The 16327-nt window shown below is 44.8% G+C and overlaps 1 protein-coding gene across 1 annotated transcript in view; it reads right to left on the bottom strand.

The window, feature by feature from the left end:
* Positions 1–16327, bottom strand: part of CCDC149 (coiled-coil domain containing 149) — a 151408-nt gene that overhangs the window by 52091 nt on the left and 82990 nt on the right. The window contains exon 4 of the mRNA XM_056125578.1: positions 15685–15792. Coding sequence (XP_055981553.1) covers positions 15685–15792 — 108 coding nt within the window. The remainder of the gene's footprint in view (positions 1–15684; positions 15793–16327) is intronic.

The following is a 16327-nucleotide window of genomic DNA, read 5'->3' as shown; positions in this document are numbered from 1 at the left end:
TTCCCAGCCCCCAGATGGGCAGTTTCCTCCTAAAGACCAAATCTCTGTTTCTATTGCCTTTGGGCATTTGTTATTCCATTAATATGTTTCTTTATATCCTACACATGAGACAGATCATTTTGTCTGTCCCTCTCCTGACTAATGTCATTTAGCATGATACTCTCCAGATTCATCCATACACCAGCAAATTGCCCAATTTTGGCAATTTATAGCCAAGTGGTATTCCATTGTAAATGCAGGTCAAAGAATGGCCTCTCTCTCTCTCTCTCTCTCTCTCTCTCTCTCTCTCTCAAGAACATCTATCTATCTATAGATACACATATAGTATATGTAGATATAAAGAGCTTTATATATAAATCTGTCTTTGTCTCTCTGTTTCTCTCTGTCTCTCTCTGTCTCTGTTTCTCTCTGTCTCTGTCTCTGTTTCTCTCTCTCTCCATATATATATATATGTATATATATACATATATGTTTGGTTTTAGGATCATACCCAACAATATTCAGAGGTTACTCCTGGCTCTTTGATAAAAATTATTACTGATAGTGCATGGGGAGTCATATAGGATTCCAGGGATCAAGCCCTGGTTGGCCTATTGCTCCAGCCTTGAAGCTTCCATTTTAATACATAAAACAAGATGACATATTGCCAGTGGACCCAAAACAACATGAGTAGAGACTGGCACGAACTTAGTCCTGTCTTGCCCCTAGGGCCAATGAGACTTGATATCTGCTAACTCAGTTTTGGTGGTGACTGTAGAGAGCATAACTATGGCAGACCCCAACAGGGAACTGTGTTTGGTGGGATGCTGAACTGGATACTTCAGCTGAAGACCATGTGTGGAAACATCTTCCCCATCACAAGAATCCTGTTCAGGATGCCAGAGCCCTAAGCGGTTCTCCAGAAAAACAAACAGTGAACCAAAGCAGAAACATTTCTCAGAGCAGAGGTTCAAGGAACAAGCAGGCTTTTTTTGCCTTTTAGGGCAAGAGGCAGAAGAAAGCCTGTGACATGTTTTTGGAAGCAGGAGCGCTTTTCTTGATCTGTGAAAAGCCAGACTGACAGCATGAACTTTAAGTAATAAAACGCCACTGTGGTTTTCCATTCACAATCTGCTTCGCTGAACAGTTAATTTAGATTCACACAATTATGTTTGCTTAATGCCAATTAATTATTAAACATGTTTATTGAGGTCTGACAGCCATATAAGGGAGCCATCTTTTATATACTGGATGCCTGTTAAGCTTCAGTAAATATGTTAACAATCATTGGGTGTTTAATGTGCATACAATATCAGCTATTAAATATCAGGGCTGGACTGGTTGAAACATTTATCTTTAAAAGTGAGACCCAAGTTGGGAAGAGCTGGATCATGAGTTGGGCCTGGGCCCAAGGCGACAACACACTAGGGATGGGTGCACCCTGAGGAGCGTGCTTCAGGCTTTCCAGCTGAAAAACCACAGGCTCTGGAGTTTGATTCCACAGTCCATGAGCAGCGAAACCTTGAGCATATGCCTGAGCCACTCTGAGCCATGGTATGCTACTATAAGACCTGGGCAGTAAGAGGGACCCCCTGCTCAGAGGGTGACTGTACATATGACGAGGCAACGGACCCATAGGCAGTGAACATGCAATGTTGGGAGGTTGAAATATATCTGCTTGGCTACAAGAGGAGTCGTGGGTGGAAGGGGGAATAAAGAGGGAAAGAGAAGGGGGGGAAAGGATGAGTGAGAAATCAAAAGTAGAACAGTTGGGTTCTACCCAAGCCAATGTCGCAGAGCGAGGCAGGAAAATGATAGCGGAGCGATAGCACAGCGGGTAGGGCATTTGCCTTGCAAGCGGCCAACATGGCCGACCCGAGTTCGATTCCTCTGCCCCTCTCAGAGAGCCCGGCAAGCTACTGAGAGTATCTCGCCCGCATGCAAAGCCTGGCAAGCTCCCTGTGACGTATTCGATACGCCAAACACAGTAACAATTGTCACAATGGAGACATTACTGGGCCTGCTGGAGCAAATCAATGAACAATGGGAGGACAGTGACAGTGACAGTGATGTTCAAGTAAGACGATCCTCCTCACGATGACATGCCATCTCCCTCATTGAGGATATTCGTTACCAAGTGCCTTCAACTTTACCCACCAGCGAAGGGGAACTGCAAAGGGAATTTCGGCTAGATTCAAGTTTGTCTCTTCCACACAGACCTCCAAAGTTGATCTTACATATGGGAAGAAGGGATTTCTCTGAGAAACAGAGCAGTCTCCAGAACATGGAAAGTGCACAGACCATGAGAATTGATCTGTGATGACTGTGAATGAGGGTGAATGAGGGTGGCCATCCTCATTCTACTTCATCTGGATCCCCCCACGAAGAAACAAACCAACAGAAAACACCCACCCAGGAAGTCTGATCTTGCACATAGGCCTAAGGAACCAGAGCTCCGCAACCAACCTTAGCTGCAGACTGCAGGATTAATAGGCAATTAATTGTGCAGGTTTCCCATCTCAGAAACAGCTAGAAAGTCACTGACATGGGGAGTCTCATTCCCTCTGACAGGGCCGTCGGAACCCCAGAGGCAGCCCATTTGTGCCAGTACCTTTGTGCAGCAGCACACTCCGACCCAAACACACACTCATTTCATGTAAAAAAAACCTTTAGTTAAAAAGAAAGTGCATGAGCCTCTAGCTTGTGGACATGCACTGCTTCAGCTGGGATGAGCCTGAGGCACATGGTGTCATAAAAATATAGACAATACCCCTAGGGTTCAAAAACACACAGTAAAAATGACATCTGCACTTGTATGCTCATTGTAGCACTATTCACTATAGCCAGAATCTGAGTGCCCAAGAACAGACGACTGGATAAAGAACCTATGGTACATCTGCATAATAGAATACTATGCAACTGTTGGGAAAAGTGAAGTCACAAATTTGCTTATAAATGAATGTACATGGAGAGCATCATGCTGACTGAAATAGAAGGAGAGGAACTGACACAGAATGAGTACAAAGATTTGTGGGATATTAAAAAAAATAATATGAAACTGATACCCAAGGATAGTAGAACCTAGGGCCAGGAAGATTGGTCCACAATTGAAAGCTGGCCTCAGGTGTTGGGGGAGAGTGCAGTTAGGATGAAGAAGGGATCGTGATGATAATAATGGTTGGAAGACATTGCCCTGGATGGGAGATGTGTGCTGAAAGTAGGTAAAGGACCAAACATGATGGCCTCTCACTCAGTACTCGTATTGCAAACCATAATGCCCAAAAGGGGAGAGAGAGAGAGAGAGAGAGAGAGAGAGAGAGAGAGAGAGAGAGAGAGAGAGAAGTACCTACCATAGAGGTAGGCTGGGGGTGGGGTGCAGGAGAAAGGGTACGAGTGACAGGGAATGTACAGTGGCGGAGAGATGGGTGTTGGAACATTTTATGACTGAAACCCGATCATGAAAGCTTTGTAACTCTATCTCAGTGATTGAAAAAAAAGATATAGGCAATGGCTCTTGGGTGCTCTTGCCCACCCCTGCCCTGTCCACTCCTACTCTCCTGGAGTGGGGTACTCCTGAGGCTACCCAGTTGGAAGGATATGCTCCTTGATCTCTGTTCAGCTCCATTCCTCATCCCTCAGGGTTGGATGATTGGAGGGATGAACTCTCCCTCCTCCCCATCATGCTCCTGTGTCTGGACCCTCTTCCCAGATGGGGAGGGAGAGACCGTGGATGAGTGGGCAGTGGGGAGAACAGTGGTTGTGGTCTCTGGGTAATCTCTTCCCACAGCTTCCTTCTGTCTATGCGGCTGAGTGTCCCCAGCAAGATGGCTCACCTCAGGGTCTCATGTGACATGGGGTTCACTCTGAATGGACGCGCTGAGTTCATCAGCCTGACGTCACAGGCCATCATAGATCAGCATCTTGAAAACCATGAAATGTTTACTTTTCACAGTTCTGGAGTCTGAGATGGTTAAGATCAATGCCTTGGGAGACCTGGGTCCAGGTGAGGGCCCATTCTCTAGTCCATAATGAGCTGTCTTCTCACTGTGTCTTCACAGGTAAGAGGACTGAATGAAGGGGAAGGGAGGAGGATTCTTCTCAAAGGGCTCTTTTCCTATTCCTGAGGGTTATACCTTCATAATCAATGTATCCTCCAATGACACTACCTCTAAATACTAACCGACTGTGGATTTGGCTGCAACATATTTAGGGAGGAGGCGACACTATAGGGCATGGTAAGGAAAATATCTATCTTACAGTGACAATCACTGTGGATTGTTGCTCAGTCAGTGCACTGCACTCTGACTCCCACTCTGGGTCTTTGTCCCCCTAATGGCAACATGCAAGACAATGATCATAGTTGATACAACTCTCCAGAGAGCTTAAAAACTATACAGTCATAGTTTTTCAATTATAATTCTTATATGGTTACTCTCCATTTGCTAGAGTTATGGGACACAATACTAATGATCAGGAAGTGGCTGCCAGCACATTCTGCCCCCAGCCCTTGTGTGTTGCTGCAAATAGGGGCACCCTATGGAGAGGTCACCAAAAGGCATTTGCAGAGCAGTCATCTGGCTGGGTGCTGGGCTGGGCGAGCTCATGAGCAAGGCCCTGCCTGACTTTTGTTTACTTGTTGGTTTTCTCCACATCCCCTTCCACTGCCCCCCTGACCTTTTGAAATACCCATGACAAAATTGGACACAAGAGTTTAAAAAGGCCTCCAGTGAGCCGTTCTTTTGTGTGAAACTCGAGACCCAATTCCCAGGCCGATATGACATTCTAGCTCTGACTTTAAACAAGAGAATTTGTCACGTATAACAGCAGCAGCAGCAATTTTTATTCTCTTCCTCCCAAGGCTCTGGAGACCATCACGCACATTCATTAGTGTGTATGAGTGCTACCCAGTTAATGAGCACCCTATGGAGGCCAAACAATACGCTAGAAACTTTGCATCACCCCTCTGTTGACTTTTCACTGCTCTGGAATAGATGTCAATGCCCCGCTATCGGCTAACAAAACCCACCAGGAGGAGAGGAGATGATCCTCCTCTTCCCAGGTTTTAGCCTCGATGACTCTTGCCAGGTCCTCACACACCATGATTTGCCGCCCCGGGCCCACTGGGGACTGGAGTGATAGTATAGCAGGTAAGATATCTGCCTTGCACGCAGCCAACCTGGGTTAGATTCCCAGCATCCCATATGGTTCCCCAAGCACTGTCAGGAGTGATTCCTGAGTGAAGAGTCAGGACTAACCCCTGTGCATAGCCGGGTGTGACCCAAAAAAGAAAAGGAAAAAAAATGAATCACCTAATACCCAAGAATAGCTGAGATCAGCACCAGGGGGATTACTCCATAGCTTAGTGGCCAGTCGGGCATTCTAGAGGAAAGGGCAGCTCAGACAGAGAAGGGAGCACCAAATAAAGGGTGTTTGGAGGATTCTCCCAGGAGGGGAGATGCATGTCAAAAGTAGACTATGGACTGAACATGTTTGCCACTCAATGCCTCTTTTGCAGACCACAACACCCAAAAGGAGAGAGAGAACACAGGGGATTGCCCTGCCACAGAGGCAGGGGGGGATGGGGGGATGGGGGTGGGGGGGATATTATCCATGGTGGTGGAAAATGGGCACTGGTGGAGGGATGGGTATCTGATCATTGTATAATCAAACCCAAGCACAAAAAATTGTAAATCTACAACTGTACCTCATGGTGTTTCACTAATAAAAAAAATTTTTAAAAAATGAATCACCATGAGATACACAGTTACAAAGTTGTTTATGGTTGGAGTTCAGTCTTCTAATGTTCCAACACCTGTCCCTCCACCAGTGTGCATTTCCCACCACCAATGTGCCCAGTTTCTCTTCCCTAGACCCCCTACCCACCCACCAGGTTGCCTCTATAGCAGTCCCTTTTCTTCTGTCTCCTTCAAGTCTCCGGTCAGATGCCACCTCCTCTAAGACACCTTCCCTAGGCAGCATCATCAAAGCTCTCCATGCCCACGTCGCTCCACCTCACTCTACCTTGCACCTGTGTTTTTATCCGAAGCATCAGCATAAAAGATCTTGAGAAGAAGAGAGGACAGTGTCTGATCGTGCATCCCCACGGTCACCTCCACCTCGTCAAGAGCACTTCGGTTCTGTTTATGGAGTCACTGAGTCCCACAGCTGTGTCTGGCCAACAGGAAGGAGTTTCCAGATGTTTCTGAAATCTGGGGTGCTTCTCTCTGGATGCATCCTACAAACCCAGGAGGCAGACACTGTCCTCTCCTCTGTACTGGCGAAGCTTCCAGAGAGGAGGATGTGGGGCAACAAAGCCAGTCTCTGGAGCCTGGAGTCTATTAACCTAGGGGGTCCAGGATGTCACCAAGGTCCTCAGCCAAGACGAAGCTGGGCAAGGGTATTAGTTTAGCATTACTGGCAAAGTTTAGCATTACTGGTATATTCGGTTTCTTACCACTAGAGCAAGTCTCCTGTCATCAGTTTCCCACATCAAGCCCCACCCTGTGGGGTCACACCCTCCCTGTTCATTTAGTCCAACAAATACCCAATGAACGACACTTACTACCCCATCTGTAGGTGAGCATCAACAAGGGACGAAGTATCTGGCCCACACCACCAGTCTCATGAATGTAGGGCACAGAGCTGGACTCAAACAGTCAAGGGTACTGGAGGTTATGCCCTACATCTCTCTTCACAGACACTGGACAGATGTTGGAGAATAGTTTTTTCCCCATCAAGCCGGGTCCAGGCAGACGTGGGGTGAAGTATGATGGGCGTGTGGAGAAACACCTTCTGCGAGCAGCTGGTGGCTGTCCACTTTATTGCCAAATACACACATCTTTTATAGAGGGTTTCAGTTTACAGAAAGGTCCAATCACATAAAGTTTAGCATTAATGGCCTATCACCTTTCCTACTCTGCTTCGTCCCGGTCCAATCCCAATCAAGGCTAGATGTTGCAGTTACGATGACCTGCTAAGTATACGTGACAGTTTCTGTGTCTTGGGTGCTTGTGACTAGGAAGTTGAGTGAAGCTCAAGGCCAAACACCTGATGCTGACACCTAATTCTTGCCAACTTTGCCCAGATACTCCTTTCCGTGAGGCCTCGTTTCAGGACCACCTTGCAAGGTTGGGTCTTTATCTTCTTCAGTGCCCATCACCATGCTCCACAGACAGGGCTTCATTAATTGTGTAGTTTTTCAAAATTAATACTTATCCTAAAACATACTAGACACCCTACCAAACTTACTCCAACCTTGGGGTCTCATCCCCTGTTTATCCAACCATTTCCTGTCACACATTCTTCAGGTGAACAAAAGGCCTGATGCATTGTCTTTGCCCCCCGCCCCAGTAAAGCATATCCCTCTCTTCCTAGGGGTGTGCTTATTTAATTTCAGCCCTCTTAGCTTTAATTATTTTACTTAGCACTTGGCATAATGGGCACATGGTACTCCACTATATCAGTCTCTATCAACTTTAAGATTATACATCTTTTATTTTTTTTAAATTTTTATTAGTGAGACACCATGAGGTACAGTTGTAGATTTACAAATTTTGTGCTTGGGTTTCAATTATACAATGATCAAATACCCGTCCCTCCACCAGTGCTCATTTCCCACCACCACGGATCCCAGTATCCCTCCCACTCCCCATCTCCCCCATCCCACCCTGCCTCTGTGGCAGGGCATTCCCTTCTGTTCTCTCTCTCCTTTTGGGTGCTGTGGTTTGCAAAAGAAGCACTGAGTGGCAATCATGTTTGGTCTATAGTCTACTTTCAGCATGCTTCTCCCATCCTGGGAGGATCATCCCAACACTCTTTATTTGGTGCTCCGTTCTCTATCTGAGCTGCCCATTCCCCTAGCATGTGTGGCTGGCCTCCAAGCCATGGAGCAAACTTCCTGGTACTAATCTCGACCATTCTTGGGTGTTAGTGTCCTAGGCAAGATTATGCACCTTTATTTTATTTTTCCCCCTTTTGGGGTCACACCCAGCGATGCACAGGGGTTACTCCTGGTTCTGCACTCAGGAATTCCTCCTGGTGGTGCTCAGGGGACCATATGGGATGCTGGGAATCGAACCTGGGTTGGCCGCATGCAAGGCAAATGCCCTCCTGCTGTGCTATTGCCCCAGCCCCCAAGATTATGCATCTTTAAAAAGAATGAAAGGTGCCAATCATAAGTACATGATGCCATTAAAAACAGTAGGGATATCCCAATGTGAAAAACTGCATCACAGAATCAGTGAAGTCAGTAAAATCAGAAATCATGCTTGCAAAACATGTGTTAGAACTGTGTGAGTCCACTCATAAGGGGATTATTTTCTAACCAAGGATTCAGCATTCGGGGATTCAAGCAACCTTGGATGTACTGAATCCAAGTATATGGAACCTGTGGCAACAAAGCACCAACTGAAAGGGACTTTAGCACCTATAGACTTGGGTATCCATAGGGGCTCCTAAAATTAACCCACACATACACCAAGGGACCACCCACCATAGTTATGTCAGGGGAGTCAAAAGTATCCAGATTGGGCTGAAGCAATAGTACAGTGGGTAGGGTGTTTGCTATGTACACGGTTGGCCTGGGTTCAATCCCTGGCATCCCATAAGATCCCCTGAGCACCACAAGGACCACAAGGAGTAATTCCTGAGTGCAGAACCACAATAACCCCTGAGCATTGCCAAGTGTGACCCAAAAAGCAAAAAAAAAAAAAAATCCAGGTTTTTCTGCTGTGCTGTGGTTGTTGCTCCTAACCACTACACGGTTGAAGGGTGAACTATATTTCTGTTGGTGTATTTGCTTATTTTCCATATGTTCCCGAAAGAATGGGAGCCACATGAAATCAAGATTCACTGGCTTTGTTTACTACCTGCTTCCCAGACCACACGATTGGGCCGGCAATAAAAATGCTTTGAAATGAGTTATACTGATTCTACCTCTAAGAGGAAAGTATTGTACTGCTGTCATCCCCACTGTACAGATAAAACAACTGAGACACAGATACGTCAAGCAACAGACTCAAGAAAACACAACTAGAAGCCCCCTGGTACCACCAGAAGAGTTCTAAACATGTTGCTCTCAGAAAAGCAAAGGTTTTTCAGGCATTCCACCCAGCAATTTCATCGCGACTTCAATGTGTTTCTCTGCTAAGATCATTAGTATATGGCATACTATATGTCTTGGGCAGAATTCTCAAAACCAATACTCTACAAAGAAGTGCAGTCACCATGCATGGTCTATGGGGTGAATTACGATTGGGTTGCATAGCTCACCCAGACTGTGAATTCATACAAGCCAGGACAGGAGCAAATCAGACCTCTGTGACCAAATGCCTCTAACTTACTCGGCAATAAAATGACAGTCCCTGAACTTGCTGAACTAGCAGAGTACTACCTCCAGTTCCCAACAAGATTTCAGTTAGAGAGTGGTGTGATGAGACTAGAGCAAGTGAAGGGCCCTTATCACTCATTTTAACTCTTGGTAATTAATTCCTTTAATGCCCCAAGGTGAGAGCTTTTCATTAGAGTGCCCTCTTCATTTGGGTTTCCTACAGGCAAAGGCCTCTCTGTCCTCCTTGGAAGCATAAAGAGGAGTGGTTTACAAAGAGCTCTCTGGTCCCTCATTCTGGACCATGACAAACAACCACAGCTGAGCACTCTTTTTAAACCAAATACACTTTAATTCGTCACCTGCATGCTCAGTGGACTGCCTTTATAGGCTCATAGCTTGGACTTCATTGGTTGCTGGCAAAATCCATCCAAAAGTCCCACATCAGTAGAGGTATGTTCACAGAAGGGCCGATGGTTTTATGGTGCCAACACCAGATAAAACAAGAGGCATTTAAAATCCATCAGCTGGTGCAACATAAAGCTTATTATTTAAGGGCAAAGGCTGTGCTTCTGCAATACCAAAATCAGCTACACAAAAATTGGCCATAGGGATCAAGAAAGGTGAATGCATGCCACAGGCAGAAGCAGCTTCCCCACCTGAACTTCCTGACTCTTGAACGTTGGCCATCGCATTCTTCTGCAAGAAAGAGCTGTGGCATGCATAATGAAGACAAGAGCCAAACAGACAAGAAAACCGATCAGTGGCGCTCTGACTGGGAACCTGACTGAAAAACTCCTAACAGATGTTGATTTCCTCTGGGCTGCACAAAATGCAGCGGAGACACCAAGGGATATGTTTAAGGGATGAATTTAGGGATCTATCTGCCAGATACTAGTTTTTTTCACCAACCTTTATCTCTATTGGGAAGTAAGCTCACTGGGAAAACTGGTAAGGAAGGACACCCTTGAATTCCTGGTGGAATTCTTGTACCAGACAATTATAAACCAATCCATAAAAGATAACTAGCAACTTCCTGCTAAAGATTCGCTAGCCGCACTCACCTTTTCTGAGTGGCAGGGACCATTCTGAATCCTAGACACTTCATATTGGCAGCACGCATGTGCACGCACACACACACTCACACACACTCTCTCTCTCTCTATCTCTCTCTCTCACACACACACACACACACAAAGTCAATCATTAAATCTCATGGTCTTATTCTCTTTTCTTACTGCCTGATGACATTAGGTATTTTATTTTCTATCTGTTCCTCCAACTGTAATAAAAGTCCTATGAGAATGAGTTCTTGTCTTTCTTATTTCTTGATGAAGTCACAACTACTAGAATATTAATAAGCAGCATAGAGATAAGTCCTCACTCAGGTGTTGATAAATAAACGATGAAATATGACAGCAGTTCTATACAAGGTTTTGTGCATTCCCATTTTGCAGATGAGAGAATTCAGGTCTAGAGAGGAAACAGTTCTCCAGGTCATGCAGGCGATAGCTGGCAGAGGGAGACTGAAAAGCTGACTCTAATACTTCCCACAAAGGGCCTCTGGGACTGTGTCATACAAGCTGGCAGTGGTAGGCTGGAGCACACACTTTCTGGAGCACCAGGCTCTGCAAAGTAGCTTTGGGAAACTGGTATTTGTCATGGTATTAGTATTTACACTACGGCAATGAGCAAAGGACTTCACTAGTCAGATCTCCACTTGCAGAGAGATGGGCTATCAGCTCACCTCTGGGTATTTGTGACTCCAATGTATTCTGCTACTTCTTTGTTGTGCTTTTACTACTCCATTCATTCACATGCATCTTTCTCCTGTTCCCTTCCTGCTGAATCAACTCTGAAGGTCTGGAGGAGGAAGCGTGCTGTCCTCAGAGGCAGGAAGGGGAATCACAATTCTCTCCTTGGTCTGTGTGTCAGACTCAAGGCCCCTGATTTGTCTGGGCCTTTCCATAAAGTCAGTCCTTATTCTCAGCAGACTGACACAGACAGTGCAGGGAATCCAGATGGCACGGAAGTCTTTGCCTTCAACCTGCAGTTCTCAGGGAAGTGGGTGTTAGTGGGTTTTCTTTTCACAGTGCTTAAGGACTACTATTGAGGGTGGTTCAGTCCAGCTGCTCGGAGAAGTTCTTAGACTCTGCTCAGAGTAGTGTTGGATCCTGAGATGCCCAGAACCACCTCACCTCCACCCCACATGAGTGCTAAGCTCTTTGTAAGCAGGGGAGCCAACAAATCTTTCAAGAGGCTGCTTGCAAATGCTTTATGGCACGTAGGGCTATAGGGCGCTAGCTGAACAAATGGAAAATTCGTCTACCTTAAAATACCCAAGGCCAGTCATTTCCCTTCATCTTGTTTCTTAAATGTACTTAACATTGAGAATCTGGGCTTCCCAAATATGAATAAGGGTCACTAAGGAAGATGGTAACTCAGAGATGAAACTGCCATGTGAACAGTTGCCTGGAAAAGGAAGCCGTGAGCTCTTCTCTTCAGAACTGGAGTGAGGAATTGAATCGAATCATACCAGTGGCTAAGTCTTCTGACCAGAGTGGGCAGGAGCTGACCTGGTGACCTTGTGAATTAAGGAGCTCACTAGCACAACGTTTATTCTCTTCATCCCCCAAGTCTCATACTTAGCATTGGGCTGGGATGGATTGGCTGGTTCTTGTAGGTCCCTTTTTTCTCGGTTCTAAACTACTCAGTTGTCTACAACTAAGTACCCTCAGTGTCTTGTATCTGAATAATTCTTTGCTGAATAATCAACAGATTGCTGGGATTGGTGACTTCCCCAAGTCTCAAGGGGAGAGGGATGCCTAGCAGTGCTCTGGGGTGTTCCTGATTCTGTGTTCAGAAGTGACCCCTGGCGGTACTTAAGGACCATATGTGGTATTAGAGATTCGAACCAAGGCTGGTGGGTGCAAGGAAAGTGACTTAATCCCTGTACCATCTCTCTAGCTCTTGGGAATTGTGATTTTAAGTGATGCATGAGGAAACCAGATCCTCAGATAACTTATAGACCCAGGTTTTGTAACTTAAAAAAATCAACAGTGCAACTAAACAAAATGTAGTGTAACTGAACAAAATTATGTTGTTAGAAGACCTGCTGAATTCTTTTCCCTTTTTATTTCTCCATCCTTTGTCCTAAGCCCTTTGCTCTTTTTAAACTTCCATTCTTCATCTCACTTACTCATTTACTCCTTTCTAGTACTTTCAGAAAGAATTTCTAAAAATTGTTTTATTGATTGGAATTCTGTGGTTTCAATTCTGTCACTAATGGTTTATCATGCACATAATTCCAACACCACGCCTATCATCAGTGTATCCACCTCCCTCTAAGGACCCTAACACCCCTTCTTCTCATCTCAACCGCCGACTGCCATCCCAATTGTGTGGATCACAACTGAAGGTACCATTATGGTACCTTAAATAAAGATTATTAGAAATGATCTTTGTATTAGGTGGCAAGAATGCTACTTTTTTGCAATACACCTGCAAAAAGTTCGTCGTTATGGGTAGGGTATCCCACACAGGCATGTAGGAGTGTTGTGGGGGAGAGCAGAAGACTGTGGATATGCGTGGAACCTGCCATTTGGGGCTGGAGAGGAGCCCCAAGAGGCAGGTTCTATGATCAGTTATTTGATCAATGATCAGAAAACCGAGAAAACATTTTCAGGGGAATTAGAGGAACACAGGGTTGCAGGTTGAGCAAGTGGCAGGTGCAAAAGCCCTGAGGGATAAAAAGATACAGCTCAGACACAAAGTGGAAATTAAGGCTTCAGGACTGAGGATGATGATGAGACGGATAGAATTCATTAGCAAGGGCCCCTCACAACACCTCCTCAAGGACAGGAGACTGGATTGGGAAGGCAGTGGGCTGACTGGAGCCCTGAGCCACATGAATGAAAGGAAGTAAGTTAACCCATTCAGTCCCCTTCTCACAGAGGCCTGGTGTCATTGTGTGGATGAGTAATCTGACCTTAATGTTGGTAACTGGGGGTGGGGAGACTGTGACTCATGGGCTAGGGTCTGAAAATAAACCAGCCCTGTAACTTCAGATGCAAATAAGAAATGGAGTTGGGGGCTCATGGCAGTGGATCTTTTGTGAGGGAGAAGCTGGATCCTGAGATATAGGGTCTGCTGAACATTTTAAACATCCTCCCTGCACCTTTTGGCAGGCAAATGACTTCACAGGCCATGCATATGAGTCACTAAATTCTAAACCTTGGGTGAGAAAACCAAGTTTGACAAATGTGTTCAGCTACTAGAATAAAGACCCAGAGTAAGAACAAATCAAGTAAGAGTGGCCATACCAAAGGTATTGGATCTCTGCCTCGTCACACACACACACACACACACACACACAGGGTCACTCACATCCACACATGTGTACATGCAACCTTACACATTAGCACTCACTTGTTCATACTCTTTTGCCATTAAGACAAACTCACACCATCACATACATATCATCAAATACACAGCCTCCTTTTCAGGCACACACACACACACACACACATACACATGAACAACCATAAACATACCCTCAGACATATGTTCTGGTACACATGTGTATGCTCATGCACAAAACTGTTTTCCACATGAAAATATCCATTACAAAAATCAATTCCTAAATTAACGCATGCCAACGCAATCAAATTAAGTGATCAAAAGATAAAGCAAAGGCATATGTAGGAAAGTTGGGGGTAGTTCATGGGGTTTGGAAGGCAAGAAACAAGAGGGAAAAATCAGTCAGCCAGGAAAAAGCGAGAATTCAAAAACCACAGTTCAATGTGTCTCAATATTTTGTTTATAATGTCTCTAAAGTCCCTCTAGTACCTTTATGGCTTGGAAAGAAACGACTGCACAAGGCTTTGTTTTCTTCTCTGGAAACAATCCTCACCCTGCAGTTATCTCTAGAGGAAGTGACCAAGGAGGCCTGGCCTTTGACTGCTGACCAACATCCTGGGGCAAGGAACTGACACCCTTTCAGGACACCTGCAGCTACACCCCCAGCACTAGTGTGGCCAGCAGGGTTCAGAAGCTTTCAGAGGCCTTCTTTCCACCCTCTCCTTCAAGACCAGGAACAGTCTGATCTCTTCAAATGTACATAAATCCAAGAGGTTTACAAAGCTTTCCTCACCCCAAGCAGAGGCTCTTAAGAAAGACAACCCCCCACCCCAGGGTGCCAGCCACAGCCGGAACTACTCTAGGCAGCACACTCACTCACACAGTCCTCGCTGTGCTGGCGGGGACCAGTGACAGAACACTGTCTGTCCAAGGCCCAACTATGTAAATCACGGTGCTTTAATAAAATCAACTAGAGAAAAAAAAGCTCTGCCGGTGCTTCTGTAGGGATGAGCTCATTGGATAACACAAATGCATCCATGTATGTATGTATATATATATATATATATGTATATATATATATATATATATGATGGTTGGTTGGATTTTTAAGGTAAGCATCCTTCAAAGTAACACCTTCCAGTTACTAACTCCTCCCAGAAATAAACCACCTCACTGCTCTTTGTCAAGGAACTTGGGAACATTTCCAAGAGGTTTCCAAGCAAACTCTCCTTCCCCGCCCCATGTAGTTTTCTTGAGTGAAACCTCAATGACCATTTTGGTTGCAAAAGCTGCTGCTGGCAAGGAGTTAAAAATGAATCTATTTTGGCAAAGGGGGAAATGATTTGGGGGAATGGAATTAAACTTCGGTAGTTTTTCTTCCTCTCCTCAATTGTAGTTTTGTTCATTGCTTCAGCTGGGAGAGAGAGGACGCACATTTAGTTTGGAGTTTATGAGTTCATATTTTATAATTAACGTTGCCAACAGGGGAGTTTGATTAATACCAAGCAGTGGATTTTGAGCAATGTTCCATACAAATTGCCAAATTTAGCAATAAAATAAATTGGTTATGTGAACATAATTAGTAGGATGACTACTTAAAATTCAAAACCGAATGTGAATAATTCCAAATCATCTCAGCCACAAATCCATTATTTGTATAGAAGGGGAGAAAAGTATAGCATTTGGGTTTTATTTTGCCCTCAACCACAATGTTATTTCGCTACCAAGCTGAACATAATGAAACTTCTACAATGGGCTGTGACAATATTTTAGCTCAACCCAGACACACATACACACACTCACACACACATACACACGCGCACACACACACGGGTGCACACACATACACAAAAGGAAAGTAATAAATATAAGAAATGTTAAACGTTGTATTTTCATTGCAAATGTAAAAATATGTAACAAATTTTTCGGCACATACTGCATCACATTTTCTGATGCGCTCCACATAAACCCCAAGAACACAATGATGTATCACAGCTTTTCCCTTTAAATATTCACAGTACCTTATTGTCACCCTGTACTTCTCCAAGTCTTTGCTGAAGCTCTTTAATTTCTTCTCCCAGACGCTTATTCTGGTCCTGAGAATCTCTCAGTAGTTGTGCAAGATTAGCCTGGAAATATCAACACATTATGAAATGCAACCAGAAACGGAGAAGTTGGATGGCAAATGCAAAGCTTAATGGTTTATGGAGTTGGGTGTCCAGTCCAGCTGAAATACACACAGCCATTATAGTGGATGCATATCTGAGCACAGCAAGTGTGCAAATCAAGCCACTCTAACTGCATGAAGGGAAATGAACTTGGCCATGAACCTCATTTGAGGGATGCTTTTTGTTTCTATTATGACTCACAGACAAGTAATGGAGGAGTCAGTCTTAGATGATGGTTTGGAAATCAAAATTTTTAAGTGTGCCCCAATTAAAAACATTACAAATGGCTACTGGGTTCAATTCTAAAATTTAGGCCAACCACATGAAAAAAAAAACCACCACACTTCCTTTCTATGTATAGTGGCCCTCCACTCCCAAAGATCTTGTTTTAATGACTTCTTGATGTCCAGTATCTCTGCTTCAAAGGAGTACTGACTGAGTACTCTCTCACTGAGAGGTGGAGCAGTGATCTGTCATGACTTTAGAAATCAGAATC

The sequence above is a fragment of the Sorex fumeus genome, unplaced genomic scaffold (assembly GCF_029834395.1).
Source record: "Sorex fumeus unplaced genomic scaffold, SorFum_2.1 ptg000055l, whole genome shotgun sequence".
Lineage (NCBI taxonomy): Eukaryota > Metazoa > Chordata > Mammalia > Eulipotyphla > Soricidae > Sorex > Sorex fumeus.
This window is presented reverse-complemented; position numbering and strand designations above follow the sequence as displayed.